The 19,960-nt window shown below is 50.6% G+C and overlaps 1 protein-coding gene across 22 annotated transcripts in view; it reads right to left on the bottom strand.

Annotated features, from left to right (window-relative positions):
- Positions 1–19,960, bottom strand: part of ncor2 (nuclear receptor corepressor 2) — a 77,292-nt gene that overhangs the window by 31,987 nt on the left and 25,345 nt on the right. For 14 of the 22 annotated variants that reach the window (XM_083673005.1, XM_083672996.1, XM_083672992.1 and 11 more), the window contains exons 5-15: positions 18,691–18,882; positions 16,343–16,456; positions 11,990–12,046; positions 10,317–10,369; positions 7,521–7,587; positions 5,990–6,162; positions 5,616–5,709; positions 4,365–4,543; positions 3,332–3,386; positions 3,140–3,238; positions 1,334–1,467 (exon numbers count right to left, since the gene is read on the bottom strand). In XM_083673005.1, coding sequence (XP_083529131.1) covers positions 1,334–1,467; positions 3,140–3,238; positions 3,332–3,386; positions 4,365–4,543; positions 5,616–5,709; positions 5,990–6,162; positions 7,521–7,587; positions 10,317–10,369; positions 11,990–12,046; positions 16,343–16,456; positions 18,691–18,882 — 1,217 coding nt within the window. The remainder of the gene's footprint in view (positions 1–1,333; positions 1,468–3,139; positions 3,239–3,331; positions 3,387–4,364; positions 4,544–5,615; positions 5,710–5,989; positions 6,163–7,520; positions 7,588–10,316; positions 10,370–11,989; positions 12,047–16,342; positions 16,457–18,690; positions 18,883–19,960) is intronic. The other 8 variants (XM_083672997.1, XM_083672994.1, XM_083672993.1 and 5 more) reach the window with 1 other exon arrangement.

Genomic DNA, 19,960 nt, shown 5'->3' on the forward strand with positions numbered 1-19,960 from the left:
AGACACACACACACACACACACACACACACACACACAACCGAATGGGCAAGAGCAAACGCACGCACACACACACAGGGGAACTGGAGAGAGAGAGAGAGAGAGAGAGAGAGAGAGAGAGAGTGGTTTTCACCAGATATCCAGAGTCAGCACAATGGCAGGGCTAACGGACAACCAGTGATTGTGAAACTGGTGTCCCTACTACATTCATCTTCCCCCCCTGCCCCATTAATCTTCCTGCAGGGGAGCTGCCGGCCCACTAAATATAGCAGGCGCCAGCTGTGCCAGGGGTGACAGGCACAGAGGTGCGCTGGGAAGCAGGGACTCCCCTACCCACTCTACTGCCCAGGTACGCTGCCCAGGTGCTTCATCAACATCCCTCTCCGTTGAGTCTGACACAGCTTCCGTGTCCCTTTCCCACTCTCCCGCCCGCCCCAAACAACCAAACGACCTACTGTACCCAATCTCCTCTGAAAAATAATCTGAGAGCGTTCGCAAAGCAGCGCCGGACGGTTCGGGGTGAGGACCTCCGTCAACGTTGTTCCTGATCAAAACCATCTCTCAGTAATACGAGGACAAGCCACAACAAACCGCGGCGAGTGAAGTACACCGAGTACTCCATCTGTTAGTGTGCTAAGCAAGACAGACTGCCGCGCTCAGCAATCACTCCTCGGGGGGCTGGCACCGTGCCCGCGGAGATGCCAGAGCAAGGCAGCGTCACTCTCGCTCACACATACGCACGCGCGCCCACGCCCACGCGCGAGCACAGACCGACCGACCGACACGCGCGCACACACACACACAGACACACAGGGAGACACACACACACGCGCACACACACATTTCACTGAGTAGGAGTGGTTCCCACTGCTGGCTGGCAGGATACTGTGGCATAAGTACTGGCATTCCAACCATATATCATCACCTCGGGGCCTCGGTCGTGTCAATCATATGGCCGGTTACCTCGCCAAAAAGGCAGAACGAAAAAATAAGTATGGAATGTTAAAAATGGGGCTTTTGGTATCCTACTGGGAGAGTGGGAAGACAAACAGGAAAGCAGCTGTTTTCAAAAGGGGGGGGGGGGGGGGGGGGGGGGGGCGAACGACGCTTGGATTCTTCACTGGATGGAAACTCTGGCTGAGAGTGGAGGAGGAACTATTTGAGGGTTGAAAAAAATAAAAAAATAAAAAAATCCCTTTATGATTACCTTCGCAGACCTTCCTCAGAGAAGCCAAATCTAACTCTTCTTTCGTTTACAATAAACTGACCCGGACCAATTCAGACGTGATTTATAGAGAAGGGAGAGACAGGGGGGGAAACAAAAGAGAGACTCACTTCATTCCATCCTCCTTGTCTTCGCCCTCAGTCTTCTCCTCATCCCTCTCTCCCTCCTTCTCTTTGTCCTTCTCCTCCTTGTCTTCCTGGCTGGTGCGGTTCAGCTGTTGTGTCTGCTGCTGCTGCGGGCCGTGCTGTAGGGGTGGGGGAGGACAAAACACACAGTCCATTAAACCAATGAGCTCTAGGAACACGATACATTGGGTGCTAACACACACACACACACACACACACACACCACACGTGCTAACACACACACGCAGACAGACAGACATACGACACGACGCACACACACACACACACACACACACACAACAGTACACAAGTGGTGTGATGGATGTGAAGAGGTCATGCCTGCCACGCATGTGAATTGGTTCCCCCATTCAGACCCACGCACCACCCATGACCACTTCTTCTTCCTGTCCCTGTCTGGGCTCAGGGTTAGGGGTTCATGTCAGGGGAGACATGCAGACAGCCTGCCAGCCGAAGACCTTCCTCTAGAACTGGTAGTACACTTCACTTCTGCATCTTCATTCTGGCATTTGTTTTTGGTTTTTTTTTTTTAAACGGAAGGCTCGGTCAATGGTTGTCTTGTGAGAGGAACAGCCTATTCAATCCCTCTTTCAACGTCCAATCTCGGAACAGAGTCATTCCACCTAGCTCTGAGCACGGAGACGCCAAAAGGCAGGACAGTGAAAAGGAAAGACGACTCTAAAATGGACCTTGTTCGCTGCATAGGAACCATTGTCCTCCATTTGAACCATGTCAAGTATAGTTAATGTGTGTCCCACCCCCTCTCTCTCTTTCAAAGATTAACTCAGCACAAAACAAATAAAAGGCATAACTCAATAAACACTGAATGATCCTCCACTGGATAAACACAAGTTAGTGTCTTTCTCTGCTCCCGGTGTTGAACCTGGAAACAACACATCAGCCTAATCATCTCCATAAACACTCATCGCCTCCCATCCATTCTCCCTTCTCCGCCTGGAGTCCTGCGCCTAAACCGATCGAATCGCAGCCGATCAAGGGTGGTCTTGTTAAGGCAGGTGATGTAACAGGTCTGCCGAGGCTCGGCTTGGCCGCAGTAAAACAGAGAGAGTGATCTGGAAGGCTGTGGACCGGAGTGGCCACTTATCATCCTCTTTTGGTGTTGGGCGATTACTACTCACAGCTCTCTCTTCTCTCTCTCTCTCTAAATGTCATTCATGTTAGCTGTTGTGGTCCTGATGAGCTCTCTCTCTCTCTCTCTCTCTCCCACCCTCCCTCCTCTCTCCCCCTGTGTTATTAGCGTTAGCGACCGCTCACAGGCGGCTCAGTAAGGAGCCCGGTGGCGTTAGCGCCTGCTAGGTAATGAGCGGAGGTGTCTTCCAGGAGAGATGAGGAGACAAGAGGCCCACGCCCACGGGAAAAGGTCACTGGCTAATTAATGCGCCATTTCATTACTGCCCACCGCCACAGAGATTAAACACCCCGACACCCGATCTGTGGCTAAGTAATAACTGGGAGCTCATTAGCAATGGAAACGATCGGTTTAGAAAAAGAAAAAAAGAAAAGAAAGGTTGATGCTGCCACATAAGTTCTGACATGGGGAGGGGGGTGTCACATGATCAGTGTGCTTGTGTGACCTACGGCCCACGCGACTTTTCATGTACGTGCTCTTCTTCTAAGAGCTTCTGGTCTTTGACACCTCCCTTCACGTCGGAGACAGTCGCTGAAGAAGTGCTAACTACAGGTTTAGGTACCAGGGAGTTTCCACGGTTACGAGCAGCACAGCACACCGGTCGCTAGGGAAGGGGACTGTACCTGGCTCCTGCCGCGGCGTCGGTAGTTCCGGCGCACGATGTTCTTGTAGTTCTCGTTCTTTTTGGTCAGGTAGTAGAAGAGCACGCACTCCGCCACCGTCTGGAACGGGAAACAAACGTTACCTCTCCCGAACGTTCATGACTAACTGAGATGGCAGTAAATACACAGTGGATACATATCTACCCCCCGTACCTTTCTCTCCAAGAAAGACGCAATCAGGCCAAAGTTCTTCGGGTGCTGGATGAACCTGGGAGGAGAAGTGAGGCAAAGGAGAAGAAGATAATGAATTATGCAGGACTTTTTGGGGGGTTTTTTATTCAGAAGCACACTTTTAGGTGTGTCCAGGTAAATTATGTGGAGTGGCGTTTCTGAGATCGTCCTCGCTTGAGCATGCGTGATGGCCGGCTCAGAGACAGAGAGACAGAGAGAGACAGAGAGAGACAGAGAGAGACAGAGAGAGACAGAGAGAGAGAGAGAGAGAGAGAGAGAGGAGGTTGCCTACTGTGCTGACACAGCAACACATATCTCCAGAGATACAACCACCTCCATTACTTATAAAACCTTATCTTATCCACACTAACTCAACAATATAGGTTGTATACGTATTCCTATCAGCACATCCACCCAATAATATAACAACACAACTAGGACCTAACAATGCTTACACTTGTGATTTAATATGGGTCAGGGTTGAGAGGTTCAGACACACATTTCTTTGTGCAGGCATCACCTCTCTCTCTCTCTCTCTACCTCTCTACCCCCCCCCCCCCCCCCCCCCCTCCCTCTCTCTACCTCTCTCCCTCCCCCCCCCCCCTCTCTCTCTCTCTCTACCTCTCTCCCTCCCCCCCCCCTCCCTCTCTCTCTCTCTCTACCTCTCTCCCTCCCCCCCCCCCCCCTCTCTCTCTCTACCTCCCCCCCCCCCCCTCCCTCTCTCTCTCTCTCCCTCCCACCACCACCAGGGCAAGACCTCTGTGGCTCTTGGTCTGGTCGGGTTGGTTGACATGTATCCTCAATTTTCTCACGAAAAGGGAAGATACACTTCCCTCAAAAACTCACTGACCTTTGGACAGGTCAGACATTTCTATGGCGAGCGGAAAAAAGAAAAAAAAAAAAGAAAAAAAAAAGCCACTTCTAAGCAATGCGCAATATACAAAAGCCCAACCCGACTGTACAGCGCCTAGCGATGCCGATTGTGATGGGGATGTATTTTTCCGTAGTGTCTTACTTCTCCCTGAAGGTGTCCTTCTCCGGCTCGCTCCACATGTTCATGACCTGCCGGTCCTTGTACACCTTCATGGGGTCGTCCATAAGGCCGTTCATGTTGATGAACTTGATGCGTTGCTGCTCGGCGTCAAACAGCATGGGAGGGATGACCGCAAGCTGCCGCATTTGCTTCTCCGTGTTCTGACACAACACGCACACCCGGACCCAGACACACACACACACACACACACGCACGCACACGCACGCACGGACGAAAAGATAAAACAGACAAGACAAATGTCTTTTGAGTAAGCATGTGGGACACAAACACAGAGCTTTCCGATTACAGGATGCTAAAATGAACCCATTGTTTACAGGCGGTGGCGGTGAGACGCGTCTCATGGAAAGTGTGCGAGAGGTCAGGAGATATAGAGGAAGTTTGAGGTCGGCAGAGGGAGGGAGAGACGGCACGCACGGGGCGAGCAGTCAGGAAGCCAGCGCATATAGAGAATATGGCAACAGAAAGCGACACGTTGCCCTGGCTGACAAGACCGAGAAAATACATTAAAAAAAAAACCACTGCTACTGTAGCGTTCTGACTCGTGACTGCTCCCATCCCACTGCCCTGCTCTGCTCTGCTCGTCCTAAACGCTCACAGCAGGCCCCCCTTTTCGGTGGCCCCTCCACCACCCCGCCCACAACCTCAGACTCAGCAGGAGGGAGGCGGAGGGAGGGTGACTGGGGTAAAGGAGAGAGAGGAAGTGACATCTCTCTAACCGCTGTGCCCGAGTTCCAAAACTCCCCGATTGAGTAAGTGGCAGAGCTCTGTGTGTGTGTGTGTGTGTGTACATGTGTGCCTGAGTGCATGCGTGTGTGTGTGTGTATGCACTGTATGTCTGTGTGTCTGTGTGTGTGCACATGTGTGCCTGAGTGCATGCGTGTGTGCGTGTGTGTGCACTGTATGTCTGTGTGTGTGTCTGTCTGCGGCACGCTTCACTTCATACATAATCAGAGCTTCCTGTAGTGCTGGTGCTATGTGGCCAGTCGACTGTGTCTCCTGCAGCCTTGCCGTGACAGAGGGGGTCGGGGCTTGAGTGGGTGAAGCACAGAGAGAAAAGGGTTTGTATTCATGAGTGAATACCAAACAGGGACAGGGGTGGACAGACAGACAGACAGACGGGAATGGTTGCCACAGGGGAGAGAGAAGGGGTGTGAAGGGGGGGGGGGAGGTAGCTGGGGGAGGTAGCTGGGGGAGGGGGGGGGCGTCTCTCACCTCTTGTTCTGATATGCCGTCGATGATCTCTGACACCTCGTGTTCGCTGCGTGCTGCAGACGAGGCCAGGCCCCCTCCGCGCTGCCCGACCCGGCTACACAGGGTTAACACAGAGGACACATGACTCACCACGCACACACACACACACACCATACTACTGTACTGAGTCATCAGTCTCACACTACACACACACACACACACACACACACACTCACTCACAAACTCTGCTCCCGAGGGGTAGAAGCACATAATTGTAACCAGACAAAAAAAATAAGACAATTTCGAAACATACTGGAATCATTGCTAAACCTTTTTGACAAGACATGGCGGAGGAAGGAGCTCTCTCTGTGTCTGTCCCTCCCCGGTGGTCTCACCTCTGCATGCGCTCCTGCAGCTCTCTCTGCTTGCGGATCTCGGGGAACTGTTTCTCGTAGTACTCGCGCACCTTGCTCTCCTTGGCCCGGCGCCGGGGGTTGCTCTCGATGCGGTCCACCTTCTTCTCCCAGGCTTCCATCAGCTGGTCATAGCGCTGGCAGAACTTCTGTTCCTGCAGGGAGGAGAAAACACACAGCGGGGGGGTTGGGGAGGGAGACAGTTCATATTCCTACCGGGAGTTAACAAACACATCCCGACTTCTTTTTTTTTTGTTTTCTTCCCCGCTTTGATTTATACATCTGAAATAGCATGACCTGCAAAACAGCATGAAAACAAGAAAAGGATTTGGAGGAGCTGAAGTCCTTTTGTTCATCTAAAGTCTAAGCAGTAACAACTGATCAGACGTCAGTGGAAGAACATCAACATGCACCTATTATTATGCCCAGTCGCACCTATGATATGTCCAGTCTGTCTGTCTGTCTGTCTGTCTGTCTCTCTGTCTCTCCTCTCTGTTTCATGTCCCTCTCTGTCTGGTGCTAGCCGTGCTCAGAGCCCAGCACGCACTGGGATGTGATTCTACAGGGAGTCTAGCCTTGAGTCATGACCAAAACAGAGGGCTGTGTTTTCCCTGCTCCTACAAGGAGGGCAGGTTGTAAAGCAGACCATTAACCCTGGGGTAGACACGGCCCTCTCAGGGGCTCTTAAACCAGACGGCCGACGTCTTCCCCTCACTCTGCCCGGGGCTCCGTCCACAACTTATCCACCAGGAGTGGATGGAGGCATGACCCTGAGGTCCGAGCACGTCCCGTGTGTGTGTGTGTGTGTGTGTGTGTGTGTGTGTGTGTGGGGGGGGTATGGAGAGATGAAAATGTTCGATAGAGAGCATCCCAATGCTCTACATTCTCTAGAGTCTGGAAATGCTACACTGAACTGTGAGATGTTCTCAGTCGTCCTGCATTCTTCAGGATCTGCCAGTGATATCAAGCCCAAGACATAAAAAACCAGCACAGTTCTTCCCCCATATTCCCATGGAAAGAAAATGCGTGGAAAAAGTACAGGCTTGATTGGTGGTAAAGATTTTCTGTCAAGGCCGGTGATTTTGAGGATGTCTGCCTAACTCTGACATCAGAGCCCGGCCGATCGATCCGGCTGTTATTTATAGTCCTGCCTGAGGCCTCTGTCCTGCTCAATCACTAGCACACACAGGCGCGCACACACAAGCTTACACACACAGGCGTGCACGCACACACACAGACACACACAAGCGCACACACACGCGCACACACTTTCCCATAATATCTCTTCGCCAGACAGCAGATCACAGTGATCTCCTTTTTTTTTTTTTTTCTTTTTTTTTCCTTGTCCTTTTATTTCTCAGCAGCGCTCCGCTGCAGCCCAGTGCTCTCCTTCCTCCCCTCCCTTTGGTCTGTGGAACATGGACACTCACTTCAAGGAGCTCCTGGCCCAGTTTCAGTCTAGTCATCTGTCATAAGGGCCAGTCCCAGCAGTGCCAGTGTGTTCTGTACTCACCCACTGCTTACGAGCATGATTTCTCCTCTTGAAGTACAGAATAAGCTTCTTCCTCATCGCCTGGTTTCTGTGAAGGGTGAAGAAAGGAGAAAGAGGGACAGAAAAGGGGTGATAACAAAAAAAATGTTTTAAAAAAGATGTGGGGATGAAGAGAGAATCAGAGGGAACTCAACACAAAGTCAAATCAACGTGCTCGAGATTTCATTTCGCGTCAACTCATGAAATAAGTCGACTGGACATTTAGACATTCTTGGTAAGGATCTACACATTGATATGATCCCCCCCACGTGTTCTACTTTTAATCTCCCGCTTTCCAGGTACGAACTCTCTACTCTCTGTACGCATCACCCAACACCGCCCGCCCAAAACACACGCACGCACGTGCACGCGCACCCAATGTCTGTCCCAGTATGCCACAGCTAAGTCGATAAACTCAAAATCGCTTGTAAGGGGAGGGGGGGGGGAGAGGAGCCAAACTTGTAAAGCTCGTCTAGCCCGGGAATGGCGAGCCAGAGTGCTTTAAATAAAGGTCAAGCCGGTAATCTGCTTAGGCAGCCGCTGCGTTATCTCTTTCACTGCTGCAAGATGGGAGTTTTATTCCTGACACTTCATCTGTCAGTTGTAAGGTCACGTTCCTCCAGAGTAATGTAATCTTAGTCAACATTAGTCACATCAGCTGGGACTCCAGGCCCTCGAGGTCAGAGGCAAGGGTGGAGTTAGTAAGGCACTGTGTGTGTGTGTGTGCGTGTGTGCGTGCGCGTGCGCGTCCGCCCACGCCAGAAGACATAACATTACAGAGGTCTACAGATAAGAGGGCTACGATGACCTCTTAATTGCTACGCAAGAGCAGCCATCGACACCTGTTCCTATCTAATATTTATCTCAACCCACGCTGAACGTAAACACATATCGAAACCCATACCGAAACACTGGCAAACCCTCCCAAACACACAGAAACACGTACGGCGCACAAACCAAAACACAGACGGCAGAGCCACAACACCAGGGGCAGATAGACAGAGGACATGGCCAGACGGAGGACAGTGTGTAGTCTAGCTCAGGCCTGGTGCAGAGGGGCGTGTGGAGGGAGATGACAGAGGTAAAGCAGAGGAGAAGCAGGCCTGACAGATTAAGCCCGTTAAAGGACAGAGACGCCATTGTACTCCGGACACCAGATGGTGCAGGGGGGGGAGATTAGCTTGGCCCGGACCGCTTCAAAAGGTTCCTTTTGTCCGACGCTAAGCTTGTATGTGCTGTGTTCCTGAGAAATCAGGGTGCACTGTAATTTAATGTCAACAGCACCGAGATCATGAGGCATGTGGAAATTGAAGTTTGGTCACACTCAACGTTTATGGGGTGACATGTTTCTGTGACTGCTAATACAGTCCAGTGGAGTATGGCACGACACCAAACTCCTTCTGGCATTGGTAGAAATACATGGCTATGGTGAAAATATGGAGGATACTGTTCTGATATATCCTGGGTTATAATATACTATATAAATATATCAAATATTCAGATATATATATAAATATTTAACAATGAGTAAGCGATTGTTCCCAACATAGCGTTGGTGTGGGAGATGAGATAGAGGGGGAGGACAGACTGGCCAGGTGGGCAGGGCAGAGTGCGGGAGGGAGGGAGGGAGAACTAAAGGTACTCATCTATCTCACCAGGGACGGGTGCCAAGGTTATCAAACCGGTTAGGGGCACAAAGAAGTCAATTGTGGTGGTTCAAAGCTGTACAGCGGTATTTAATAACACACAAGCGCATGCACGCACACAGACACACACACAGACACACACACACACACAGACACACACACAGACACACACACAGACACACACACAGACACACACACACCTCTTTCTACTAATTGCTTTGAGGCAATAATACTGATCAAACGGAGCAGGGATCAAAGGGAGTGGAGACAGAAGGGCAGGGAGGGTAAGAGGTCAGGTATGTCTGGTGGCCAGACATTCTACCCCAACTATACCCCATCTGTACCTTCCAGAGAGCCCTCAACTGGTGGTTCACTCAGTACCATTTACACCTGGCATTAACATGTGTCCTGTATCCACATACTGTCCTGCATTCAGACGGTGTTCCACATGAAAAGACAGGTGGAAATAGACAGCAAAAACAAAAAAAAGACCCGGATTGCGCTCCGATCTGCAAAACCACCTCCAGGAGGTGGACGAGGTACTGTGGCCAGATCACAGACAAGTGGCAATGCAGTCCGGACCCCAGTGGGTCGTTAAGAACATTCTGGTTAAGAACATTCTGGTTAAGGACATTCTGGTTAAGAACATTCTGGTTAAGGACATTCTGGTTAAGGACATTCTGGTTAAGGACATTCTGGTTAAGGACATTCTGGTTAAGAACATTCTGGTTAAGGACATTCTGGTTAAGGACATTCTGGTTAAGGACATTCTGGTTAAGAACATTCTGGTTAAGGACATTCTGGTTAAGGACATTCTGGTTAAGGACATTCTGGTTAAGGACATTCTGGTTAAGAACATTCTGGTTAAGGACATTCTGGTTAAGGACATTCTGGTTAAGGACATTCTGGTTAAGAACATTCTGGTTAAGGACGCTTTGGTGCAATGAGACAAGTGACCGTGAGCCGCGTGAAGGGACATTTAAACTAAATCACAATGCAGACGTGGAAGTTGGATAAAGGTCTGTGTGTCTCACACTCTCAGTCTCTCACACACACACACACACACACACACACACTCATCTCTGTAACCCCGGTCACAGTCATCTTTAGAGTGGGGCCCGGGCTGACTCACATCTTGATGTTCTCATGGTACTGCTTGGTGTCTGAGGGCTGGTTGTACAGAGGCTGGAAGAGAGCAGACAGATGACAGAGTTAGTGACGCTGCAGAGGGGAGGGAGTTCACCAAACACAGTTAGACACATCGAGGCTGAAGGAGGGAGGGGGGGGGGGTCTACGCAAAGACTCTACACACCCCCTCCCCTTCAGACTGGCGTCACCGCAAAACGTACAGAGCAAATCCAACGACCAACAGACAAAACACATAATTCAACAACATTTTTAAAAAAAAAGACATATCTGAAAAGACCATCTGACAGGAGGGAAGGGAAATAAGGTGTGTGTGTGTGTGTGTGTGATGGGGTTGTACAGTACAACATTATAGTCGCAGAATGGCAATGAATCATCGGGGGCCTAATCTAATTATTCATTCAATCATAGGCTCAGACAATTCAGCACTGTATGATTCAGAGAGAGAGGGGAAGAAGAAGAGACAGCCCTTTGTCCAACAAGCACGACTTCAGTGCCAGGTTGATAATAACACGCAGTAAAAGCACAATGAGGGCCGTGCCTATTAATTCCCCTCCCCAAAGGACATTCTCATGTAGGTATAGCCTATAGTCAAAGAGGTTCACCTTTTTGGGTTTGGTTTGGGCTAACTTTTTCAAATGCACAGCGCAAGGGTGGGGGGGGGGGGGGGGCTTGGTTGAACAGCTTCTATAGTTCATTTTGAATGTCACTGTAGAACCGTAAACGCTGGGACTATACGTCGCTAACAAGGTTCTCTACGCTTTGTTATCTTAATCGGATTCGTCCCGAAACGGAGACTGAACGTGTCGTGGATAAACATCAAGGGGGATCCGGCTTGGTAATGAGCCAGACGGTGTGTGTCTTGTGACTTCAATATCCAGATCTAGGACTAAGGATAAGGACCTCTGATCAGATGGGTTTACTTGATAACGGAGATTGTCAGTTAGATGTTCATGTGTTCACTAGGAAACCCGTCTAAAAAGGCCAACGCGTTTATCGCGCTTCAGCGGACGAACCTACATCTGGTGGAGGAGAGGAGACGGAGAGGGCTGCGGTGAGGTCAGAGTGACATCATCATTGGATGTAGGTTAAGAAGACCCTCTGAGCCAGACCGACAGAACAGCACACTGATCAGATATTGGCCTCCTGTCTAATTCCTACCCAGGTAGCAGAGAGATCAGAGCTGTATCCTCCTCATCCTCTCTCCCTCATCCCTGAGCAGCAGAACAAGTCATCCAAACAAAAAGAGACTACAGAGCTCTGCTCCCCAGGGACTGGGTCCTAGTCTTGGGCTTACCTTACCTTCTCAAAAAGCTCTCCTCTTCCTCCTCCTCCCCCTCCACCTTGCCCTCCTCCTCTTCCTCCTCCTACCCCTCCCACCTTGCCCTCTTCCTCTTGCTCCTCCTACCCCTCTACCTTGGCCCTCTTCCTCTTGCTCCTCCTCCTACCCCTCTACCTTGGCCCTCTTCCTCTTGCTCCTCCTCCTACCCCTCTACCTTGGCCCTCTTCCTCTTGCTCCTCCTCCTACCCCTCTACCTTGCCCTCCTCCTCTTCCTCCCCATGCACGCATATTGCAAAAAGCTTTCTGTTTACAGCCAAACATGCAATCATAGGGGAGAAAAAAGAAAAGGACGGGGGGGTGAAAAAGCAGCCACTCACCAGTTCCACTTTGGGTCCCAGTCCCTCCAGAATCCGGTGGGCTTCCTCTGCCTTTTTCTGAGGGGAGAAAACATAAACACACAAAGGCCCGTGTTAACGACCAGCCCTCATGTCTCCCATCGCCAAGGCAACGTGCCCCGGCTCACTCAGTCACTGACGCTGGATGAGTACTCGCTGGATGGATGATGCACCTCACTATTATTAGAGCTTTTAACACAAGGCAGCACCTCGCCTCGGCTCCCTCTCTCCTCTCCTCTCCTCTCCTAGAGAAAAGATTACTCACCTCCCCAGCACACACTCAGGGAGGGGGAGAGAGAGAGGTAGGTAGAGAGAGCGAGAGGTAGAGAGAGTGAGAGAGAGAGAGAGCAAGTGGGAGAGAAAGAGAGCCAGCGAGCAAACGAGAAGGAGGGAGAGTGGGAGAGCGAGAGCGCGCAAGTGGGAGAGAAAGAGAGAGAGCCAGGGAGCAAGCGAGAGAGAGAGAGAAAGAGAGAGAGAGAGAGAGTTTTAAGGCTGCAGTGCTTATCCTATAAGGGACAGCTGACGAAACGGAGCGAAAGATCAAACTCTGTCTGGTCCGTAAGTTGTGGTTTCACTATAAAACAGGAGGTACGGGTCTCAGAGACGGGAGAAGAGAGCTGTGAGCACAACACAAACTCATCTCTCTGCCTCTGACTCAGGTGACCTCTATTCAGCTCAGCTCCATACATGTATATTTAGCCTCGCCACACGCTGTGTTTGTATGTATGTGTGCGTTTGCGGTGTCCCTAACCACCCCCCTTTGCTCACTCTCCCTCCCTCCCTCCCTCCCTCCCTCCCTCTCCATCTCTACTTTTCTCCTCCTCCTCCTCCTCCTCCTCCTCCTCCTCCTCTCTCTGTCTGTCTGTACCTCTCTCTCCGGTCCATCGATCAAATAGATTCTCCTTTAGTGACACCACATTCTCTGTTGCTTACCGTCTCAGTTCATTCCCCACAGTGACCACAGCCGTGTGGCTGCCAGGGAGAGAGACAGAGAATGAATACTGCACAGGCCCGGGGAGGGGGGGAGGAGGGGGTAGGGGGAGGGGTGTGAGAGGAGACAGAGGGACACAGTCCGTCAGTGGAAGAACATCTCCCTCTCCCATTCTCCAGCGCCCATTTTATAGTTTGTGTGTGTGTGTGTGTGTGCTTGACCAGCAAGCAAGCACGCCCAATGAGAAGCGCTCTCTCTCACACACACCCACACACACACACACACACACAGATAAGTGACCATCACATGTCATCTCTACATCACTGTTAGTGTCCATCACTGCAAGTCTCCTCTAGGCTAGCTGAAGGGGAAGGCTGTTGGAGGTCATGTATTCTTACATAGTATTACTGCTCTACAGCAAATACATATTACCTCAGGGTAACTCATCTGCCATCAGATCTCTCTCTCTCCCTCCCTATCCCATGTTCCTGCCGCTTCCTCATCAGTGAGTCGGTGTAACAAACTGCAGCTCATTGCTAATGTTACCTCAGAGAACCTGCACGCTCAAGAACCATTCAATGAGCAGCAATTAGGAGAGCTTTAATCCCCCAGAGAGAAAGGATGAAACCTCTCTACGTGGAGCCATCTCCTATTCATGACTCTCCCCACCACTACCTCTATTGACAAGAGTATTTAATCCAGAAATATGCGTTGAGGTACATTTTGAGGTACTTATCAATGAGAAATTCAAGTACGTTGGAATTGGTTCCAATTAGTGGGTAGAGTGGGTAAAGGGATTAGGAAAAAAAAAAAACTTTCTTCCAACAGTGTCGATCGGCATTAAGCTTTGACTACGCTACACTTCCACCGATGGTCTCTCATCCCCTCCATCTCAACTACTCTCGCCAGAGGGGATCACGCAGGCAGCCAGGCTGGTCCAGCCACCTCAAACATGCCCCCCGGTGGTCAGACAGGAGGACTGCTATTGGAGATCCCCCCCCCCCAAAAAAAATCATCCCTGAGCTGTCCTGTGCATTAGCTTCTCTACAGTTCAAGTCGTGTCAGCATGTTTGTGTACACGTAGAAACAAGAGACACACACACACACACACACACACACACACACACCATAAATATGGGCTGGATGCCGACTTCAAGGGAGAGGGTATAGCATGGCATAGCCATAGGAGGCCAAGGCAGGAGGTAGAAAGAGGCAGAAAGCTAATTAACAGTAGATGATATGGAGGCTAGCTTTCCAGTTCCACTGTCGCCTTTGGTGCCTGAGGTCTAGTTGAGTGTGTAGTCCTCATCAGCAGGGGGCCTCAGGCAGCAACGGGGGAAAGAAGAAAGAAAACACACCCGTGGAGAGGAGGAGGGAGGGGAGGGGGGGGGGGGGGGTGGGGAGGGTCTCTCATGGTGCAGCTCCACTGAGATTCTTCTCTCGTATTCACGTCGTGTTACAACATGAGATGGGTGAACTCGAGTTGTGCGGCCCGTGGCATTCACAAAGGGTTCAGGGTGTAACCATGCCTCCGAGAGGTGACACTGAGCCCGCGGGGACAGATGACACCGGCGACACCGGTGACACCAGCCCTGAGAGGAACAGAGTAATTACAGCCAGGTGCTGAAACACACACGCTGACAACAACACAAGAGGACCCCGGACAAAGGGGGAGAAGAGGGAAGGGGATAATGTCTTACAGACCCACACCGGTGCGCACACGCAGACAGAGAGAGAGAGAGAGAGAGAGAGAGAGAGAGAGAGAGAGAGAGAGAGAGAGTGCACCCAGTGACCCACAATCATCCGGGGGGGAGGGGGGGTGGACCAGGCAACTCAATGACTTTGTACTCTGTGTGTGTGTGTGTGTGTGTGTGTGTGTGTGTGTGGGTGTGTGAGTGAGTGAGTCACCCTTACACTTCCAGGCTTGGTGACCACAGTCACGCCGCTTCAAGCCACGCTGTGCTCTGCCAGTTCCTGCTGTGTGAGTACAGTGGTACCGTGGTTGACTGACAGCAACTAGGCCATATGGGTGAAAGGTATACCGCTACTAAACCAGGTCATAAGGCCTCTTACACTCAAGAGTACTGTATTGTCTTGTTTGGACCATAGAAGAGGCGCCTCTCCCTTTGAAGCATGAAACCCTGACCAGGCCATTTGCAATTTGACAGTTTTATACATATTATACGTCCTGAATGCTTCACATTTGAGACACGTGTCAGGGGATTCGATAGAAAACCTATTTTCCTGCTCAGGATATCTAGGCATTTGTATGCAAGGAGCGGTGTGCATCTCACCACTAGATGGACTCTTAGTATTAGAAATGCATTTACAGCTAAGAGGTAATGCTTCTATGTAACTCATCAAACGATTGACCTTGTTACGAGAGAGAAAATCCTTGATGAAATTCTCACATTGGAAACGCATAAACGCATGACTGTATGCTGTCATATAATACGTTCTTTGAACGAATGTATCATGGCCGTATGAGAGAGGAATATTGTGAAAGGTGTGTGGGGGAGGAGGAGGGGGGGAGTGTGTGTGTGTGTGTGTGTGTGTGTGTGTGTGTGATTCACTATGCCTGTTATGCTGACCTTTAACAGCCCATTCAGACTGGAGGACTCTGCCCGGTCTTGCAATAAGAGTGGGAGGATAGAGTGAAGGATGAATACCTTTTGATGCCGTCCGCCAACTCTCTATTGACATGGGCTTCTAGGACACTGTCACGCCAAGTAATAGCAATGGCAGACCTCTATAATAATAATAATAATAATAATAATAATAATAATACTGCAGACATAAGACTATTCATTGCCATCGCTGAATGGGCAAAAAATAACAATTCAGTTCAGCTCCAAAACACGTTCCTTAAAATATGATGCAGCCCTGCTCCGAAAGCACAAGCCAAGCTAATCTACAGACCATATTTGTGTTCCGTCATTGAATACCTGGCCCCTCCTGTGTCACCTTCTATACACTCTGAATCTGGTTCCTAGTGGTTCTTCTCCCTTTCCAACATTTACTATCAAACAGACTTAATATGTGATCTTCAAAGCCAATAACCCCTGACAGGGTCAGACAGGAATAGTGATTCAAAGGGAGTCTGAGACTAAAATGGTTGTGCTCAGTATCTTAGATGGGTCCAGTGAGACAATGCTGAGCCATGGGAGACAGCCAGCTCACTCAATACAATGAACACACTCTGAATGAGTAATGAAGCTTAACAGGGAGGACTTCATGTGCAAGGTAATTTGGGCCCCAGCACTGAGAAGCTGAGAGGACAGGTGTGACAAGAGAGTGGGTTGAGAGTGTGAGCCTGGCAGACTGTGTGTGTGTGTGTGTGTGTGTGTGTGTGTGTGTGTGTGTGTGTGTGTGTGTGTGTGTGTGCGGTGGACAGTGGTACTGACCCTGTTCTCGTCATAGATGATCTGTACCAGGCTGCGGTGCTTGGCCTCGCTGGGCGGTGGGGAGGCGGAGCGCTCGGGCTCCTGAGGCTTCGCTGCCTCCTCCTCCAGCTGTTGCTGCAGGTCACAAACAAACAAACAAACACACCACACACAAGATTACTATTAACCCCCCGGGACCATAGGAACATCAAATATCAAATAGAAGAGAGAGATGACAAATTAACCTTTAACACAACCCTAAACAAGGCCCCATCTTGCATCACCTGTGTGTGCGCTTCTCTGTTTCCGTGGAGACAGGCAGCGTGTGAGAATTAAGTAGCCCCTCCCCCCTCCTCCCCCCCTCCCCCCCTCATCATCTCCAGCAGAGATGGGCCTAACTGTCCTATTAGCTGTAATAGCTATTCATTCCCCGGGGCCCAGTTAATCATAGGATAACCATAACATGGAGTAAACAAAGCGAAGGTCCGCCCCACGGCAGAGCCAGGGAGAGTGACAGTGAGTGAGTAGGACTGAGGAAGAGAAAACACATGTGTCTTAGGCGTGCTTAGACACGATGGACTACTTTTCCTCTGCAAAAGCCACAAACCTGTACTAGAAAGCCCTTTTGTTTTCTTTTGGCTGGTGGATTTTTTTCCCCCCCCCCAAACGTGATAAAAACAGGAGAAAATGCCACAGGGCATTAGTCAGAGCGAAGGAGATAACACAACAACAGTCATGACTGTGTCCGTTGAAAATGATTCATAATCCCCTTGATATGCATTATGGCCTCCTCGGGGGCACTGGGAAAATCTTTCGATCTTGCGTAAACTGAGATAAATTATCTAACCTACTACCTCTCTGACCACATCATCGAATGTTGTGTACATACATGTTGTGTACACACAAGATGGGACAAGAAAAGAGGTGAAAATAGGACAAATAAGAGAAGAAGCACAAAGAGCCTGGGCCTCAGCAGGGGGCGAGGAGGAGGAGGAGGAGGAGGAGGAGCCCCCCCCCCCCCCCCCACCCCCCACCACCCGCAAGAGAATCCACATGAGAGTGGAGCGTGATGGATCATCCAGTACCACAATTGGGCCGGATAAGCAGGGGAGGTTGGGGATAAGCTGGGGAGGGAAAACGTACACATTCCCAGAGCCCCCTTCCCCTTCCCCAAACCCACCGTGGAGTAAAATAAAAATAAACCAGCCGTCTTGAGTCTGGCTGACACAACACAGGCTGGCTGTAACCTGAGCCCCAGTCCCCCTTCTCTGCCAGAACTCTTTAAATAAAGTTTTACCACACCACTTAATTGCTCCAGATGTTTTAATGCTTGGAGAGAGTCGAGCGAAGGGGAAGCGCTGTGGAGGGGGCGGGGGAGTGGGGGGGGAGTGCACTGTTAAAAAAAGAAAACATCCATAAAAAAACATAGTGTGTGTTGAGGGACGGGGAGGGGAGGGGGGCCTGATTTATTTTTCTAGGTAGCAGAGCTTACCCTCTCAATCATTCACTGGGGGCCTCACCACTCCTGCTCTCCCTCTCTCTGCAGACCACCCCGCCCACCCCTCCACCCTCCCACAGTGGACCGTACCACGGGTTGCAGGTGGCTTAGATTTATGGAGCTGCGTTTTTGAGTGCCAGCCAAAGAAGAGACGTGACTTGGGGGGTGGGGGTGGTGGTGGGGGAGGGGGGGACGGGGGGGTTTGGGGAAGGCTGGAGATATCGGCGCGCTGGCGTAGCGGGTGGGGGAGGGGGTGGAGCGAGGCCCATGAATAAGAGAGCTGCACCACAGAGCTTTTCTATAAAACATGACGTGGCAGGCGGCCAGGAGGGAGACGGCAAGGAAGGAATACGAGTGGTTTAACAGTCACAAAACCTCCGCCATAATCCTCCTCTCCCCCGGGGGGAGCTGTTATTTATGGCCTTATATATTTTTAACCTACTTTTATAAAAAAAAAAAAAAAAAAAAAAAGATGAGGAGGAAGGAAAAGGGAGGAGGAGAATGCAGCTGCTGAGAAGCAGAGCAAAGCTGTGGCACGTTGAGTGGGGGCCTAACTACAGTAGCTCAATGCAGTTATTACAGCAACACAGCAAAGGCCTCGGCTAAAAGCTTTACTGCATTCAGTCCCACAAAAGATGGGGCTGTGAATGAGAGGGGGCTTGCTGGAGCTGTCAGCGGACAAGCTTCACATTCTCACAAGACACAGTGCCGGCAACAACTGTCACAAAGACGCTTCCCACCCAATGACACTCTGATACTGGCAAGACACGTTAGGATCGTCCTTAAAAGAGGACGCCTATCAAAGATCACATATCAAGAACACAGAGACATAATGGTATAGGAATAGGTAAATGATGTTTCGTTGACTTACGATACTGACCTGTTTCTTGCGAAGCTTGCAGATCTGCTGCTCCACCATGGTGATCTCGCGGTCCACGCGGTCCATGTTCTGGATGAGCTCCTCCTTGGAGTAGCGTGCGGGCACCAGGTCCAGGTCAGGGTCCATCTGGGCCGGGCTGACGGGGGAGATGGGCTCCAGCTTCCCCATGGAGCTGCCCCGGTCCTGGATCAGGAGAGGGAGGAAGCAGAGCGGGGGTGGGGGGGGGGGGGGGGGGGGTTAACTCACAGTTTAATACATGCACAACACCAACACGAGTAGACTGTTTAGATAGGTCACATAGACATACAGCCTACTCCTTTGGCTTGGTAAAGTCAATACACACAAAGCATACAATCATACAATCATACAATTAGGCCAACATACAGGCTCCAGAAAAAGCCAGAACATGGAAAGGATGGAGTAGTGCAATTCCCAGGTCTCATTCTCAGGGATCTGTTGGTTTCTTCCCCCGTGTTCAGATCGATTAGACAGATTGATTAGATAACAACTCTAAACTGGCCTCATTCACTTACATGTTTAGAGGCAACAATGATGCGCTGTAAGAACATAAACCCTTCCAGACCCGGCTAGTTCACCCCAGAGGATTGGACAACTAGGGCCTCCTCCCCCTCTGTCAGTGTTTCTCTCCCTCTCCCTCTCCCTCTCCCTCTCCCTGCCTGCTGGTCTGTCTGTGATATGGGTTACTCTAATAGACACATGATCCAAACCCACTGGAGTGGCCACCTCTCCTGTGGGAAGGCACCGCGCTCCGGTAATTAAGTCCTCCGGGTAATGAAAGCCTGTGTCGGTGTCTCACAGTCACTAGACCACACTAATGAATATGAAGTCACACAGCAGAGATCTACAGCTGTCCACCCGGCCGCCCCGATTTCTGGCAACACGGCACCTGGGATCGACCCCTTGGTTTTATTCGTTGGCTTTTGAAAATGATGAAATATGCAGGTGAGAGGAAGTTCTACATCATAGGTCTTCAGACAGTTTCATTAGCAATGCTTCCTCCCCCCCCCCCCCCCCCAAGCATCCGTCTAGTCAGAGTGGTATTGCTGATGCAGAACTGCAGGAGGAGGGCTTTGTGCCAAGCCATCTTAACAGACTAAAGCTCTCTGAGGAATAACATGTCGTGGGCTGAGGTGTGCCCTCTCTGTGAACCCAACGTCCCGGTACACACATCCAAACAACACCAACAGGCCAGGAAGACAACTCCGTAATCCCTCACTATGGCTTAGCTGTTTACATAGGA

Source organism: Argentina silus (assembly GCF_951799395.1).
Source record: "Argentina silus genome assembly, chromosome: 7".
Classification (NCBI taxonomy): domain Eukaryota; kingdom Metazoa; phylum Chordata; class Actinopteri; order Argentiniformes; family Argentinidae; genus Argentina; species Argentina silus.